This window comes from Bos indicus, chromosome 24 (assembly GCF_029378745.1).
Source record: "Bos indicus isolate NIAB-ARS_2022 breed Sahiwal x Tharparkar chromosome 24, NIAB-ARS_B.indTharparkar_mat_pri_1.0, whole genome shotgun sequence".
Lineage (NCBI taxonomy): Eukaryota > Metazoa > Chordata > Mammalia > Artiodactyla > Bovidae > Bos > Bos indicus.
The window spans coordinates 32,738,503-32,754,712 of record NC_091783.1 but is presented as its reverse complement, the minus strand read 5'-3'; the positions used below and the strand labels follow the sequence as shown (position 1 = coordinate 32,754,712).

Here is a 16,210-nt window from a genome sequence, read left to right as displayed (position 1 = left end):
CACCAGTTGGGAAGACCTTTTGGGTTCAAAAATCAGGAAGAAGCCAGCAGAGCTATGAAATGTATTTTGCATTCTTTTACAAATAAGAGTGAATAGAAGAAAAGGAGGAAAATTGGATTAAAATCTCCACCAAAGGCTGTAACTGGACTTGCATCACCCGTGACTAAACTGCCCTGGCAGTGGCTCCTAACCTTTTGGGAGTAATCTTAAGAGAAAACCCAATCAACAAAACAAATGATACAGAGTCACGTGTGACCCAGGGAGCTCTGCCTCCAGCAAAGTCAGGAGGGAAGTGCTGGTCAGGTCTGTGCCTCAGTGATTAAGGTGAGGAGAGAGAAAGTGATGGTGTTTTCTCCCATGGACTAGGCAAAGTAAGAGTACTAAGCCAGTTTCATAACCACTTTGTCTCCTCTCTGACTCCTCCCACCTGGCTGCCTGAAAGGAAGCCTGGACCAGAACAGCAGCCCGCCCTCCACCCAGTGCCCTGTCCCTACTGAGATCCGGGACAGCTCTCAGAGCAGGGTGGTGCCGGTGGTGCTTTAGTCACTAAGTCATGTCCAACTCTTTTGTGACCCTATGGACTGTAGCCCACCAGGCTCCTCTGTCCATGGGATTTCCCAGGCAAGAATACTGGAAAGAGTGGGTTGCCATTCCCTTGCCAGGGGACTTTCCCGACCCAGGGATGGAACCCGGGTCTCCTGTATTGCAGGCGGATTCTTTACCGACTAAGCCATCAGGGAAGCCCCCATATTACAGGCCTGGGCAGATGGAAAGGTAGTGGCTTGAACTTTTGCTTGTTCTTCTGTCCCCTTCTGAGACTTGAGGCAGCTAGGTCTGCCCAGAGGGGGAAATGGAAACAGAAAGAGGTACAGTGATGCGAATGAGCTGGAGGGTCATTTGGAAACACAAAGTAAGAGCCTGTAGGCTAGTCTTAGAGAAGCCAAGAAGTTTCTAGAAGCTACACTTAAAAGATGAGGAAAAGCTAGTATTTCACATGATGAGAACAAGACCCTAAGGCATGAGAAAAGTTCAGCATTGCTGAACTCTGAGTAAGAGGAAGGAAGAGGTGAGAGGTGATATTGCTAAAGTGAGGAGACACAGGTCGAGGTCGAGTTCGATTACCCACTAAGGCACTGAGGTCTCAAGACTTGATTTGTGTTTAGAGTTCAGTTCAGTTGCTCAGTTGTGTCCGACTCTTTGCGACCCCATGAATTGCAGCACGCCAGGCCTCCCTGTCCATCACAAACTCCTGGAGTTCACTGAGACTCATGTCCATCGAGTCAGTGATGCCATCCAGCCATCTCATCCTTGGTCGTCCCCTTCTCCTCCTGCCCCCAATCCCTCCCAGCATCAGAGTCTTTTCCAATGAGTCAGCTCTTTGCATGAGGTGGCCAAAGTACTGGAGTTTCAGCTTTAGCATCATTCCCTCCAAAGAAATCCCAGGGCTGATCTCCTTCAGAATGGACTGGTTGGATCTCCTTGCAGTCCAAGGGACAGAGGCACCTCTCAAACTACAATGTACAACACTCCCTGGAGGCAGCATGGCCAGATGAGAAGAGCTGCAACCTACAGGCAGGATGGCTGTGGCCAGTGTCAGCGCAGGGACAGAGGAACAGAGAAAGGGACAAGGAGAGATACAGGAGACACAGGATGCGCATCGCTGCAAGGATGCACTCCAAGGTTAAGATGACTCCAAGGCTTGGGCTTGGGAAAGCGTATCAAATGGAGATGTGTTCTCTGAGATGAGAAATACCGGAAAGAACCTCAGGACAAGAGAAGAGGAAAAAAATAATAACAATAATTGACAGAAAAATTACAAAGGATTTTTTTTGTTGTGAGTTGGAGACTTTGGCCCTGCTTCAATTCCACTGTCCCCTTGAACTTCTGAACGGGAGACCTTAAGGACTGGAACAATACCTCAGCTGCAGCAGCCAAGTGACTGTCCTCAATGAGTTCTACCTTTCACTGTAGATGCAGATCTAGGCATGAAAATCTGTAACCTTTTCTAGCTCACAGATCAAAAGTTTAGAAGGAAATACAGAATTTTTTATTTAGTCCAGGTTCTTTACTGGTGAAGAGCAGTCTCTGCAGCCAGGCTGCCTAGGATCAAACTCTGTCTGGTTTTTACTAACTGTATGACCCAAGACAAGTTACGTAAGCTCTCTGTGCCTCCGTTAGCTTATTTATAAAATGGACATAATAGTCATACACTAAGACTGGGTTGTCATAAGGAATAAAAGAGTTAATATAAGGACTTCCCTGATGGTCCAGTGGCTATGACTCCACGCTCCCAATGGAGGGGGCCCAGGTTCGATCCTTGGTGAGGGAACTAGATTCCATACGCTGCAACTAAGAGTTTCCGTGCCACAACTAAGACCTGGAACAATAACCCGGTGTACGAGACAGCAAAAGAGACACTGATGTATAGAACAGTCTTATGGACTCTGTGGGAGAGGGAGAGGGTGGGAAGATTTGGGAGAATGGCAATTAAACATGTAAAATATCATGTAGGAAACGAGTTGCCAGTCCAGGTTCGATGCATGATGCTGGATGCTGGGGGCTGGTGCACTGGGACGGCCCAGAGGGATGGTATGGGGAGGGAGGAGGGAGGAGGGTTCGGGATGGGGAGCACATGTATACCTGTGGCGGATTCATTTTGATATTTGGCAAAACTAATACAATTATGTAAAGTTTAAAAAATAAAAAAATAAAATAAAATTAAAAAAAAAAAAAAAAGACCTGGGACAGCCAAATCAATAAATATTTTTAAAAAACGAGTAAATATATGAAAAGTACACAAAACAATGCACACACAAAAAGGGCTATATGTGCGTGTATTCTGGATAATACAATTTGTGCATTACTGACATATTTCACATTAGAAAGTGCATGGGACACTTGTGGTACCTAGCTGACTACAATGATGAGGAAACATCCTTCCAACCCAAACCCATCAAGATGCTGATAAAATAATAGTAATAATATAATATATATCAGAGTTGGAAAGAACAAAATCCCAGATATGCTGGAAACCAACAGAAAAGTCAAGGCTGACAGAACAGGAACAGGCAGAGGTGCAATGGGGAAGGCCAAGCCCTGGGGGATCAGAGGTCAGCTGGACAAAGTGGGGGAGCTGAGAGCTGCTCCTTCACATCCTCGTGAAGGGAGATGCGGCTCTGATCTTACCAAGCAGAGCAAGGCCTTGTAAAGGGCTGGATCCCCAGAAAAAACAGAAATGGGCAGGGCAGCAGTGAAGAAGGGCATTTCCTACCGGTGCTCTGGGTGGGCATCATGAAAAACAGAAATCCCTAGCTTGTACCACATTTAGTAGGCAATCCGATTTTAAAATGATTACATCCTCAACAGAAACAAAACTACTGTGAAGGGACAGTTCCATAATCCAGAAGGAGGAAAAACATACTCTGAGTGAAAAGTTAAAATCCAAAGTGAAGCAAACAATCCATTCCAAGGGACAGTCAGCCAACAAAACCAAAGAACCGGCTCCACCAACAGCTTGAGACATAAGAACACACTGAAAAGGGCTTAGTTTTATATATTTAAAATTATTAGCGATAAAGTTAGAAATATATGTACTATGGAAGAGCAGTCCTCTATGGAAAAAAATAAAAACTTTTAAAACCACCACCTAGAATTTCTACAATGATGAAATACAGTCCTTTAGGATTAGAAAGTCAGAGGGCTAAACAGACCACCTAGATCAAATTGAGAAAGAAACTGAAACTAGAAAGTAGATCTGAGGAAATTACTCAGAATACAACACAGAAAAAATAGAAACAGAATGAGACACTAAGAGATGGGGGATAAAATAAGAAGCCTCCCAAGAAGTTTCTGCGGAAGAGAAGGAATGAAGAAGTAAAGTGTGAAGCGACAACAAAGAACTTTCCTAGACTGAAGGAGGAGTGAACGAGTCTTTGAATTAAACACAGTCTCAAAGAGCAAACGTAAGACACTTTAAAACTGCAAAACGACAAAGACAAAGGGGAGATCTTTGAAAAGCAATGCTATGCTAAGTCACTTCAGTCGTGTCCGACTCTGTGCCACCCCATAGACAGCAGCCCACCAGGCTCTCCCGTCCCTGGGATTCTCCAGGCAAGAACACTGGAGTGTGTTGCTATTTCCTTCTCCAATGTATGAAAGTGAAAAGTGAAAGCGAAGTCGCTCAGTCGTGTCCGACTCTTAGCGACTCCATAGATTGCAGCCTAACAGGCTCCTCCGTCCATGGGATTTTCCAAGCAAGAGTACTGGAGTGGGGTGCCATTGCCTTCTCCTGAAAAGCAATAAGAGAACTTTAAAAGGAAAAAAAAAAAAAAAAGCCTATCAAAGAATCATCATTAGAATGTTAGAAGCCAGAAGAAATTGGAATTGCATCTTCAAAACACTAATGGAGGGGCTTCCCTGGAGGTTCAGCGATAAAGAATCTGCCCGCCAATTAAGGAAACAGGGGGTTTGATCCCTGATCTGGGAAGATCCCACATGTTGAGGAGCAACTAAGCCCAGAAGGCAAGACTACCAAGCCTACGTGCCACAGCTACTGAAGCCTGTGCACCCCAGAGCCTGTGACCCCCACAAGAGAAGCCACCACACTGAGAAGCCTGAGACCATACCCAGAGAGTAGCCCCTGCTTGCCACACCTAGAGAAAAGCCCACTCAGCAACAAAAGACCCATAGCCAAAAGTAAAAACTAAATAAAATTATATATTAAAAAAAAAAAAAAAAAACTAATGGACAGTAACTAACCCAGCGGAGGTCAAATAAAGATTTAGATGAGAGGGAAAGTTTGCTACTCACAGATCCCTAGTGAAAAGAACTATTCAAAGGTTTGTCTCAGGAAAACCACTGAATCCAGAGAAGAATCCGATATAAAAACCAATGGCATTGACTGTGGAAACCCCATCTGTTAAAGAATGCAAACTGCTCCCAAGGGGAGGGCTGACAGTTTCTTCCCTCTTTAAGTTCCTACAAGATTTCACTGATTTCTTTCACCAGTGTTTTATAGTTTTCTATATATAGGTCTTTTGTTTCTTTAGGTAGATATATTCCTAAGTATTTTATTCTTTTCATTGCAATGGTGAATGGAATTGTTTCCTTAATTCAATTCCTCTGTTTTCTCATTGTTAGTGTATAGGAATACAAGGGATTTCTGTGTGTTGATTTTATATCCTGCAACTCTACTATATTTATTGATTAGCTCTAGTAATTTTCTGGTGGAGTCTTTAGGGTTTTCTATGTAGAGGATTATGTCATCTGTAAACAGTGAGAGTTTTACTTCTTCTGGAGGAATCCAATCTGGATTCCTTTTATTTCTTTTTCTGCTCTGACTCCTGTGGCCAAAACTTCCAAAACTATGTTGAATAGTAGTGGTGAGAGTGGGCATCCTTGTCTTGTTCCTGACTTTAGGGGAAATGCTTTCAATTTTTCACCATTGAGGATAATGTTTGCTGTGGGTTTGTCATATATAGTTTTTATTATGTTGAGGTATGTTCCTTCTATTCCTGCTTTCTGGAGGGTTTTTATCATAAATTAATGTTGAATTTTGTCAAAGGCTTTCTCTGCATCTATTGAGATAATCATATGGTTTTTATTTTTCAATTTGTTAATGTGGTGTATTACATTGATTGATTTGCGGATATTGAAGAATCCTTGCATTCCTGGGATAAAGCCCACTTGGTCATGGTGTATGATCTTTTTAATATGTTGTTGGATTCTGTTTGCTAGAATTTTGTTAAGGATTTTTGCATCTATGTTCATCAGTGATACTGTTCTGTAGTTTTCTTTTTTTGTGGCATCTTTGTCAGGTTTTGGTATTAGGGTGATGGTGGCCTCATAGAATGAGTTTGGAAGTTTACCTTCCTCTGCAATTTTCTGGAAGAGTTTGAGTAGGATAGGTGTTAACTCTTCTCTAAATTTTTGGTAGAATTCAGCTGTGAAGCCGTCTGGTCCTGGGCTTTAGTTTGCTGGAAGTGGGCTTTTGTCTGCTGGAAAGACAGCCTTCAGAATGGGAGAAAATAATAGTAAATGAAGCAACTGACAAAGCGCTAATCTCAAAAATATACAAGCAACTCCTGCAGCTTAATTCCAGAAAAATAAATGACCCAATCAAAAAATGCACCAAAGAACTAAACAGACATTTCTCCAAAGAAGACATACAGATGGCTAACAAACACATGAAAAGATGCTCAACATCACTCATTATTAGAGAAATGCAAATCAAAACCACAATGAGGTACCATTTCACATCAGTCAGAATGGCTGCTATCCAAAAGTCTACAAGCAGTAAATACTGGAGAGGGTATAGAGAAAAGGGAACCCTCTTACACTGTTGGTGGGAATGCAAACTAGTACAGCCACTATGGAGAACAGTGTGGAGATTCCTTAAAAAACTGGAAATAGAACTGCCATATGACCCAGCAATCCCACTGCTGGGCATACACACCGAGGAAACCAGAACTGAAAGAGACACGTGTACCCCAATGTTCATCGCAGCACTGTTTATAATAGCCAGGACTTGGAAGCAACCTAGATGTCCATCAGCAGATGAATGGATAAGAAAGCTGTGGTACATATACACAATGGAGTATTACTCAGCCATTAAAAAGAATACATTTGAATCAGTTCTAATGAGGTGGATGAAACTGGAGCCTATTATACAGAGTGAAGTAAGCCAGAAAGAAAAATACCAATATAGTATACTAACGCATATATATGGAATTTAGAAAGATGGTAACAATAACCCTGTATGCAAGACAGCAAAAGAGACACAGATGTATAGAACAGTCTTTTGGACTCTGTGGAAGAGGGCGAGGGTGGGGTGATTTGGGAGAATGGCATTGAAACATGTATATTATCATATGTGAAACAGATCGCCAGCCCAGATTCGATGCAGGATACAGGATGCTCAGGGCTGGTGCACTGGGATGACCCAGAGGGATGGGATGGGGAGGGAGGTGGGAGCGGGGTTCAGGATGGGGAACACATGTATACCTGTGGCAGATTCAAGTCAATGTATGGCAAAACCAATACAATATTGTAAAGTAATTACCCTCCAAAAAAGTAAATAAATAAAGTGGAAAAAAAAAGATTTCACTGAATTGTATGATCTGTATACTCAATAACTTGACAGAACAAATGTAGTACTGGTATCTCCCCAAATTCAACAGAAATATTATAAATTTATTAGCTAAATATGTTACTCATTTCATTCACTCAAAGTGTGTGTGTGTGTGTGTGTGTGTGTGTGTGTGTGTGTGGAAGGGGGAGGGGAGGTTGGACAAGGGCCAAGGGAACACAAGCACCTACTATGTGCTATGCACATAGTTTAGGTGCTGAAGATAATCAGTGAATAAAACAAAGTTCCTCCCTTCATGGAGTTTATATTCCAACAGGAGAGGTAGACAGTCAACTACACACACACACACACGAAGGTTGGTAAGTGACAAAGAAGAACAACGCATGGCCGGAGATGCAGCGAGTCCGAGTCGGACATTGAGACAGGACTTGGTATCAATAACATCATGGCAGAAAGAGCCCTGGGCCCATCAAGAGGGGAGTCCAGCCACAGGCAGACCACAGCCATGCCGGAGGGAGCCAGGTGACCCCAACCTACCCCTCCTCCCACCCTACCCCATCTCCTGACAAAGTCTCTGTCAGCTGGAGCCAATCAGAGGGCCAAGGGCAAAGAAGCCCTAAGAATGCTTCTGAAGTTGATAGTGATCCAGGGCCCAGGGCATCAAGCAAGGTTCTGCTGGAGCAAGGGGAGCGGGGGTCAGGGAAAGTCCTGGAGAAAAGCCTTCCAGGCAGAAGGGCCAGCACACGCAGGCAGCTTTAAGGAAGAGTAAGGCCAGTGAGGCTGCAGAGAGGCAGGCAGGAGAGGAGGACAGAGAGACTCTGTAGATCATTAGAAGGAGTAGATCATTAGAAGGGCTTCATCTTTGTCTCTAAGTGAGAAGACATGGAAGCAAAGGGGTGTTTTGAGCTAAGAGTATCAACCCGCTAATGCTTTAGAAGGATCCCTGGGGCAGGGACTGTAGGGACACGGGTGGGAATTGAGTCAGGAGGCTGTTTTTAATAGCACACGAAGGAGATGAGGGTGGCTTGGACTGGTATGGCAACAGTGAAGGGGTGGTAAGAATCCTTACTCAAAGTCCAGGACTTTGACTAAAGTTGTAAGTGGGTTGAACAAAAGCGCTTTTCAAGACTTCTTCTTTTCGGTAACTGACAACATGATAATGTCTTCAACCAGGGATTTACTATACACAGTTAGCAATAAAGTGCATGCATTAAACTTGGCCTGTAAAGTAATGAATCTTTTTTGGAAAGTTACTTATAAGTATGTATCAATAGGTTCAAAAACATTAATATATTTTCACCCATAATCTCATTGCCCAGAATTCTATGGTAATAAAGTGATGTGGTCAAATATAAGTGTACCATACATTATTTACAATGGTCAAAACCTGGCTATTACACCTAAGGGTAAATTTAGAGTTGTCGGGTAGAACAGATTGACTACATGGCCTTCGGGAAGTCTTCCAAAAGTTTTATAAGTTTGAGTGATTTTATTCATTTTTGCAACCAGGCTTTTGGTAAAGATCAAATTGTAGCAATTTCAGTACTGCATCCTTTACACCTTGAAAGATGTGTTATCCATGTCAGATACGTAACTTTGGTATTAATCCAGATGGAAATTAGGCTTAAGGTCCACTCATGAAAACGACAGTGGCTCAGATAGTAAAGAGTCTGCCTGCAATGTGGGAGACCAGGGTTCAATCCCTGCGTTGGGAAGATCCCCTGGAGAAGGAAACGGCTAACCCACTCCAGCATTCTTGCCTGGAGCCCATGGACAAAGGAGCCTGATGGGCTAGAGTCCATGGGGGTCACAGAGAGTCAGACACAACTGAATGACTAACACACACATGAAAACAAAAGCATTACTTTAACAGAGGACCAAGAGACACAGTGTTTGGTCAAAAGTGTTCACAGGGATCATGGGGAGAAGAACTGTAAATAAAGCTAAAAAATCAGGTAAAGAACATCCTTAAATGCCAAGATAAAAAGTTTGTATTTTATTCTGCAGTTTCAAGGACACTTAAAAGATTTTCTCAGGCAAAAAAAAAAAAAACACATTTATAATCATTTTTAAACGGTAAGTTTCTAAAATGAATCTGGCAGCAATAATGCAGTACTTCACAGCATTTGAATTGGAAGAGTTCCTGAAAGCCTTCTGACTCAACCCCCTTTAAGCATGGAATGCAGAGGGTGTTGGAGGGGGGGGGGGTGGTTCCCAGAAGGCAGGGAGAGTAAAGGGCAGGCGCTGCAGTGATCTGGATGCAGGCAGCACGGAGCGGAATGTGTACCATAGAAGATGCAGTAAGAAAGAGGGTGGGAGTCTTAAAAGTTCACATTCATACAGTTTTGTACCAAAACGTAAACCAACTGACAATCCCAACCACAAGATCTGGATTCCGTCCACAAACATTTTAGTTTTTCCTCTTGAGATGTCACTGGAAAACTACGTAGGCAGTTTAGAGTAGGATGTGTATCTATCGGCTTCCTTTAATAAAGCCCATGTGCCGGGTTACTCTGTACAATCCACTGGCATTAAGAGCAGACTCAGTTACCTTCAAAGCTCTAACTCCATTCATGAAATTATCTCTATTCTATTTCTGATCCTGTGTTGTTCTATTTACCTACACCAGTCTTTCAGAAAATAATGTCCATAATCGTCCATGTATAAACCCACTGACTTTTACTGCAGATACATGAAGTAGCACTGTCAAATCACAAATATTTTTCAAAGTTTCCCAGACGTCACTGTGCAAAGTGAACGCACTCTTGGTACTGAATACCATGTATGTCTCTAAGACATACATGCATGCCATTATTATGAGTGGCAAGTCATACAGGTGACCTGAACCAAGACATCTGTCTCAAGGTTCAAAAGAAGAAAAAAAAAAGAAAAGAAAAACAATTTGGTTGTAGTTCTGATATAATTTCTTACTTTGGTCCAGATGAAAAAAAATAATCTTTACATTTCACCTCACTCTGCACAGTTTCTGTATCTTTTAAATGTTGTTAGTATCTCAGCTGAGTTTAGATGATTCTTGGTGAGGATGGTATTTTAAAAGCCCATGAATAGTCATAGTTGCATAAGTCTGTGACCATACTAAAAGCCACTGATACACTCCACATAGGGGAATTCTAGGCTTATGTGAATTAAATATAATGAAGCTGTTATTATTTAAAAGCCCACTGAGCATAAACAGCATAAGTAATGAAATATTCCAGCTAGCAGTTAATAATCAAAATGACTGCTATCCTTCCCAAGCTGTCATCACTCATATAAATAAGTGTTTGTTGAACTGAAGCAAAGTGATGCCTGAGGTACATCTGGACAGATACAGAACTTTTATGCTCAGTTTATTCTGATATCAACATACCTTCACCTTTCCCAGGCACATACAAAACTAGATCATTATTAAAATTGATATAGTCATAATCCCATAGACAACTAAGTTGATTCAATTTTAGTGGAGTTATTTACAAACATATCAGAGCTCAAGTCTAAAGCAACTGTTAAAAGTCTCAAGTCTAAGGCACAGGATAACTGTTTAATTTACAAAGTAATCAATTTTTTCTCAAAACCTAATTTGCATATTGGATTTTATATTGGGATTTTTGTATTTTGCATTGGGTTGTATTTTGATTGCTGGAGTACTTATAATTAACTCTTGGTAATTCATAACTAAAGAAGAGTAAAGGTATAAAAATTTACTTTTGAAAAGGAGATTAATAATTAGACAAGTTCATGTATACATTCACAGAATGGCAAAAGACCAAGGTCTGGGAACTGCCAACCCCTTCATTTTATAGGCAGGGAAACTAAACCTCTGAGAAATTAACTGTCCCGCTTAAAAGTAACAAGTGGCAGAACAAGGATTCAAATCTAAGACAATTTGACTCCAAAATCCAAGTCTTCTGGGATTCGTAAATAGAGCTCTCACTCCATAGCCAAAATGAATTACAGCCCCAGAAGGTTAACTTTGTTTTTCAAATACAATTCTGAATTCAAAACCAAAAATTATCTGTAATGTATAACCAACCAAAGGATGAACATCTATGATGATGGGTGTCTTAAAGAGTGGGGTTTTACTTCTTTTTACCTTGAGCCATGTCACCCTCCTTGATCATCTTGAGAAAGTTGGAAATTTCTTTATCTAGTCTCTGTTGGCATATCTGTGCTTTCTGGAAAAGAAAACAAAAGAAAAGTTAAATACAGGATTTTTACAGTACATATGCTTTAATATTGCCATTGAAACTTTTTATCTCACAGGTTGATATACTGTAATAATCGAGACATGTTCCTAACAGAGAGAAAAGGGTGAGAGAAAATCACCTTAGAAACTGAACATAACCATGTACAGATTAATAAAAAAATCTTCTAAATTTTAAATACATTCAACATGTCACGATACTACACAACTGTATCAATTACTTCTAATAACTCATTACACAATATATATCTGAGATTTGATTTATTCACACTTAGTAGGCTTGTTAAATTCATCGAGAAATTATAAAATGCACTCATTAAGAATATCTTTTAGAAATTGTTTTTGTTTGAAAAAATCCAGATGGTAGTAACATTTGGAAACCACAACCGGATTTTCATTCAGCAAATCTAAGTGAGCACAGCCCCCACATAATCAGACCAGCAGGACATTTTTTCAGTCAGTGAAAGCTTATAAAAATAAGGTAAAGCAGTCTTCCGTGTAATCGGAAATTTCTACATATTTAGATCCCTAAAAGAAAAACAGAGTTTCATGATGTAAACTGCATCCCATCTTAGTATAGATTTGTAAGTCCAAAAATGAAAAATCAGATAAATCTGTAATTCTGAAATAAGTTTTTTTTAGTTTCCCTTTAAAGGAAACTAAGAAGCAAGAATAAGAAGCAAGAAAATAATCATTGTAAAGTTGGTTGGTTATGGCAATAAGAAAATATTCTGAGAACCTTGAGCTTATCAAGATTATCATACTGTTGTAGGTTGAGTAATACATTAAGCCTATGAATTCTTCTCTGGTTGCTCAGTGGTAAAGAATCTGTCTGCCAAGCAGAAGACCAGGGTTTGATCCCTGGATTGAGAAGATCCCCTAGAGAAGGAAATGCCAATCCATTCCAGTATTCTTACCTGGAGAATCCCATGGACAGAGGAGCCTGGTGGGCTACTGTCCAAGGTGCGGCAGAGAGTCGGGCATGACTGAGCACGCACGCATGAATCTTCTCTACTTTGTACTCCTAACATCAACTGGCTCATCACCCAACATTTTTACTCCCCCTAAATCAGACCTACGTGCCAAGGTGATACAGGTACGCATGCTCCCCACCTGATAAATCTTTCAGTGGTTCAACTCAGCTCAACCCCAGCGGAATTAGTCACGGTACCACATTCGTGACAGGCAATGTTCTCTTTAAAATGTACATTACTCCATTTTGAGAGCTCCAACAACATAAAAATGCGGTTCATTTTTTGCAGGGGAGGGAGATAGGAAGAATACCTACACTGTGCCAATACCTTTCTGTGCCACCACAGAAACAGAAACGATATGCTGGGTAATTCTTTCAGACACAGTCTTTAAATACACATTTAAGGCAAGAAAAAAGTCGATCAGGGGCCACTGAAAACATGTACCACACAACCAAATGTATCACTCATAATTTATTTATAGAAAATTGTCATTTCACTCTATACATATTTAATACCCCTACCCATGCGCATCAATACTACTGTTTTCTGTCTCTTTTTTTTCTATGCTGAAAAGTTAGCTGGGTGCACAAAAGCAAACAAGAGCTTCATTTGCAGACTGTGAATCTATAATCATAGTTCCTGTGGTTACAATTAAAGACAAGAAACATTCTCCTGCATCATCCTCAAATACTTGAACTATATTCATCATCCTTCAGCATCTCTAACAGTAAAAATCTTACCCTGATCCACAATTTACTTAAGAGTTACACAGTAGGTAAGCTGGAGAAGATTCCATCTACACATGCTGTTTCATAGTTGTATACAAATAGGTATCTGCTATTCTAAACAATTAATGTCGTTTAATTGATGCTAAGAAGCAGCAGTAGTTATAAACACAATTTTTAAAAATCCACATTCTCCAATTTGTTATCAGTTCCTCTTAGTGGCTACTGGTTGCAGTACAAAAATCGGAAAATCTAATAGTGTGTGTGCACTCAGTCTCAGTCATGTCCGACTCTTCACCACCCCCATAGACTGTAGCCCACATCTGTCCATGGAATTCTCCAGGCAGGAATACTGGAGTGGGTTGCCATTTCCTTCTCCAGGGGATCTTTCCGACCCAGGGATCGAGCCCGGGTTTCCTGCATTGTAGGCAGATTCTTTACCGTCGGAGCCACCAGGGATTGAGGAAGGTTAATGTTCATTCGTTCATCGCAGAGCCCAGCGTGGTGTCTCACTGACTTCATGCCACGCACCTTATGTCGGGGACTCCTTAGGTTTCCATTTTTATTGGCCCTACTTAAATGAGCTCCCATGCAAGCAGTATTCTAATAGCTGAAGTGTGACAGTATTTTATACCCAGGATACCTGGGCACAGAGCCCAAGAACAGGAGCACACCCACAGACCTCAGCCACAGAGGGTGGCAGACGCCCGGGTGAGCAGCTGGGCCCCACGCAGGTCTCCTGCTGCTACTTCTTCCCATCCAGAGTTCTGCTGTTGGTTTTAAGTTGATGTTAAACTGCTTTGTCCATCCTGACATAGGAGACAGTTCAAAACTGTGTATCAAAGGAGTAGGTATCTACGGAGGAGTGGCTGGGATAGCAGAGAGGTCATGAATTTCAGCGTATTTGCCACATACAGACAATCCCATAGTTGGTTAATTGAGAGCTGAAGCATAAGCAGATATAAATTACTATATATAAAATAAAAAATAAGGTCCTACTGTACAGCACAGGCAACTATATTCAATATCCTATATTAAACCATAATGGAAAACAGTAAGAAAAAGTATGTATGGATAACTGAATCACTGATGTATACCAGAAACTAACACAACACTGTAAATCAATTACACCTCAATTTTTAAAAAGGATCAAAGCAGACTGCCTTCCAACATCGATAAAAAGAAACTACTGATAAACACAACATTGTGGGTGAACGATGATAGCCACCAGAGACATATGGTGTGATTCCATGTAGCTGGAATCCTAGAGTGGACAAAGCTGACAAAGACCGTGATGACAGAGCAGCTCAGTGGCTGCCCGAGACGGTGTAGAGAGCACTGTCTGGAAGGGGAATGGAGATCTTTTTGCGGTGATGAAAACATCCCACACCTGGATAGGAGGGACGGCTGCACAGGGTATTTGTCAAAACATATCAAACTTAAGACACTACAATGCCCTCATTTTATTACATAAAAATTGTACCTCAATAACATTAAACTTTAAAAATATTGGATTGTAGAATCCAGATAACCTTCCTCTGCAGACAACAGCCAGCATCCTGAGCCCTGGAGCCCCATACTCATCTCCAAACTTTCCAAACTCCAGCCAAATCCACTTCAAGGATAACTTCATACTCCATATATATATATATATGGAGTGTATATATATATATGCTTGATTTCTTGTATGGGTACCACTCTATCAGCTTTGAGCTGATGTACACTCATCTTCCTGCATTCACTTTAATTAGGAATCATTTACTCTTCAGTCAAGAAAGTCTGATATCACTTTCTCATATGTTTAAAATTTAGCATCATCTGTTCATTACTTCTTATAACACAGGTATAGTTCAGAGCCTGTAAGAATCAAGAGATCCTCAATGAATAAAACCCCCGCTATCCTAGTGCCACCCCAAATGTAAGCACCCATCCCAGTTTGATCCAAAAGAACTTTCTATGATGATGGAAACACTCTATATCTGCATTGTCCAAGGTGACAGCCACATGTGACTATTGAGCACTTTCTCAGTTAAGTCACTCAGTCATGTCTGACTCTTTGTGACCCCATGGACTGCAGCATGACAGGCCTCCCTGCCCATTACCAACTCCCGGAGATTGCTCAAGCTCATGTCCATCGAGTCAGTGATACCATCCAACCATCTCATACTCTCTTGTCCCCTTCTCCCGCCTTCAATCGATCCCAGCATCAGGGTCTCTTCAAATGAGTCGGCTCTTCGCATTAGGTGAGCAAAGTATTGGAGTTTCAGCTTCAGCATCAGTCCTCCCAATGAATATTCAGGACTGATTTCCTTTAAGATGGACTGGTTGGATCTCCTGGCAGTCCAAGGGACTCTCCAGAGTCTTCTCCAGCACCACAGTTCAAAAGCATCAATTCTTCGGTGCTCAGCCTTCTTCACAGTCCAACTCTCATATTCATACATGACCACTGGAAAAACCATAGCCTTGACTAGACAGACCTTAGTTGGCAAAGTAACGTCTCTGCTATTTAATATGCTGTCTAGGTTGGTCATAGCTTTTCTTCCAAGGAGCAAGTGTCGTTAATTTCATGGCTGCAGTCACCATCTGTAGTGATTTTGGAGCACAGAAAAATAAAGTCTCTCACTGTTTCCATTGTTTCTCCATCTATTTGTCATGAACTGATGGGACCGGATGCCATGATTTCAGTTTTTTGAATGTTGAGTTTTAAGCCAACTTTTTCACTCTCCTTTTTCACTTTCATCAAGAGGCTCTTTAGTTTTTCTTCAATTTCTGCCATAAGGGTGGTGTCATTTGCATATCTGAAGTTATTGATATTTCTCCTGGCAATCTTGACTCCAGTTTGTGCTTCATCCAGACTGGCATTTCACATGATGTACTCTGAATAGAAGTTAAATAAGCAGGGTAACAATATACAGCCTTGACGCACTCCTTTCCCAATTTGGAACCAGTCTGTTGTTCCATGTCCAGTTCCAACTGTTGCCTCTTGACCTGCATACAGATTTCTCAGGAGACAGGTAAGGTGGTCTGGTATTCGCATCTCTTTAAGAATTTTCCACAGTTTATTATAATCCACACAATCAAAGGGTTTGGCATAGTCAATAAAGCAGAAATGGATGTTTTTCTGGAACTCTCTTGCTTTTTTGATGATCCAGCAGATGTTGGCAATTTGATTACTGGATGCTCTGCCTTTTCTAAATCCAGCTTGAACATCTGGAAGTTC

General features: G+C 41.3%; 1 protein-coding gene and 1 long non-coding RNA gene across 7 annotated transcripts in view; both read right to left on the bottom strand.

Annotated features, from left to right (window-relative positions):
• The window catches only part of OSBPL1A (oxysterol binding protein like 1A), a 226,820-nt gene that overhangs the window by 134,210 nt on the left and 76,400 nt on the right, over positions 1-16,210 (bottom strand). For all 6 annotated transcript variants that reach the window (XM_070778804.1, XM_070778801.1, XM_070778802.1 and 3 more), the window contains one exon: positions 11,181-11,262. In XM_070778804.1, the coding sequence (XP_070634905.1) occupies positions 11,181-11,262 (82 nt within the window). The remainder of the gene's footprint in view (positions 1-11,180; positions 11,263-16,210) is intronic.
• Positions 48-6,504, bottom strand: LOC139179421 (uncharacterized). Its single transcript, XR_011563790.1, has 2 exons — positions 2,740-6,504; positions 48-2,377 (listed from the first exon to the last, which is right to left on the bottom strand). It is a non-coding gene; the product is annotated as an uncharacterized lncRNA (long non-coding RNA).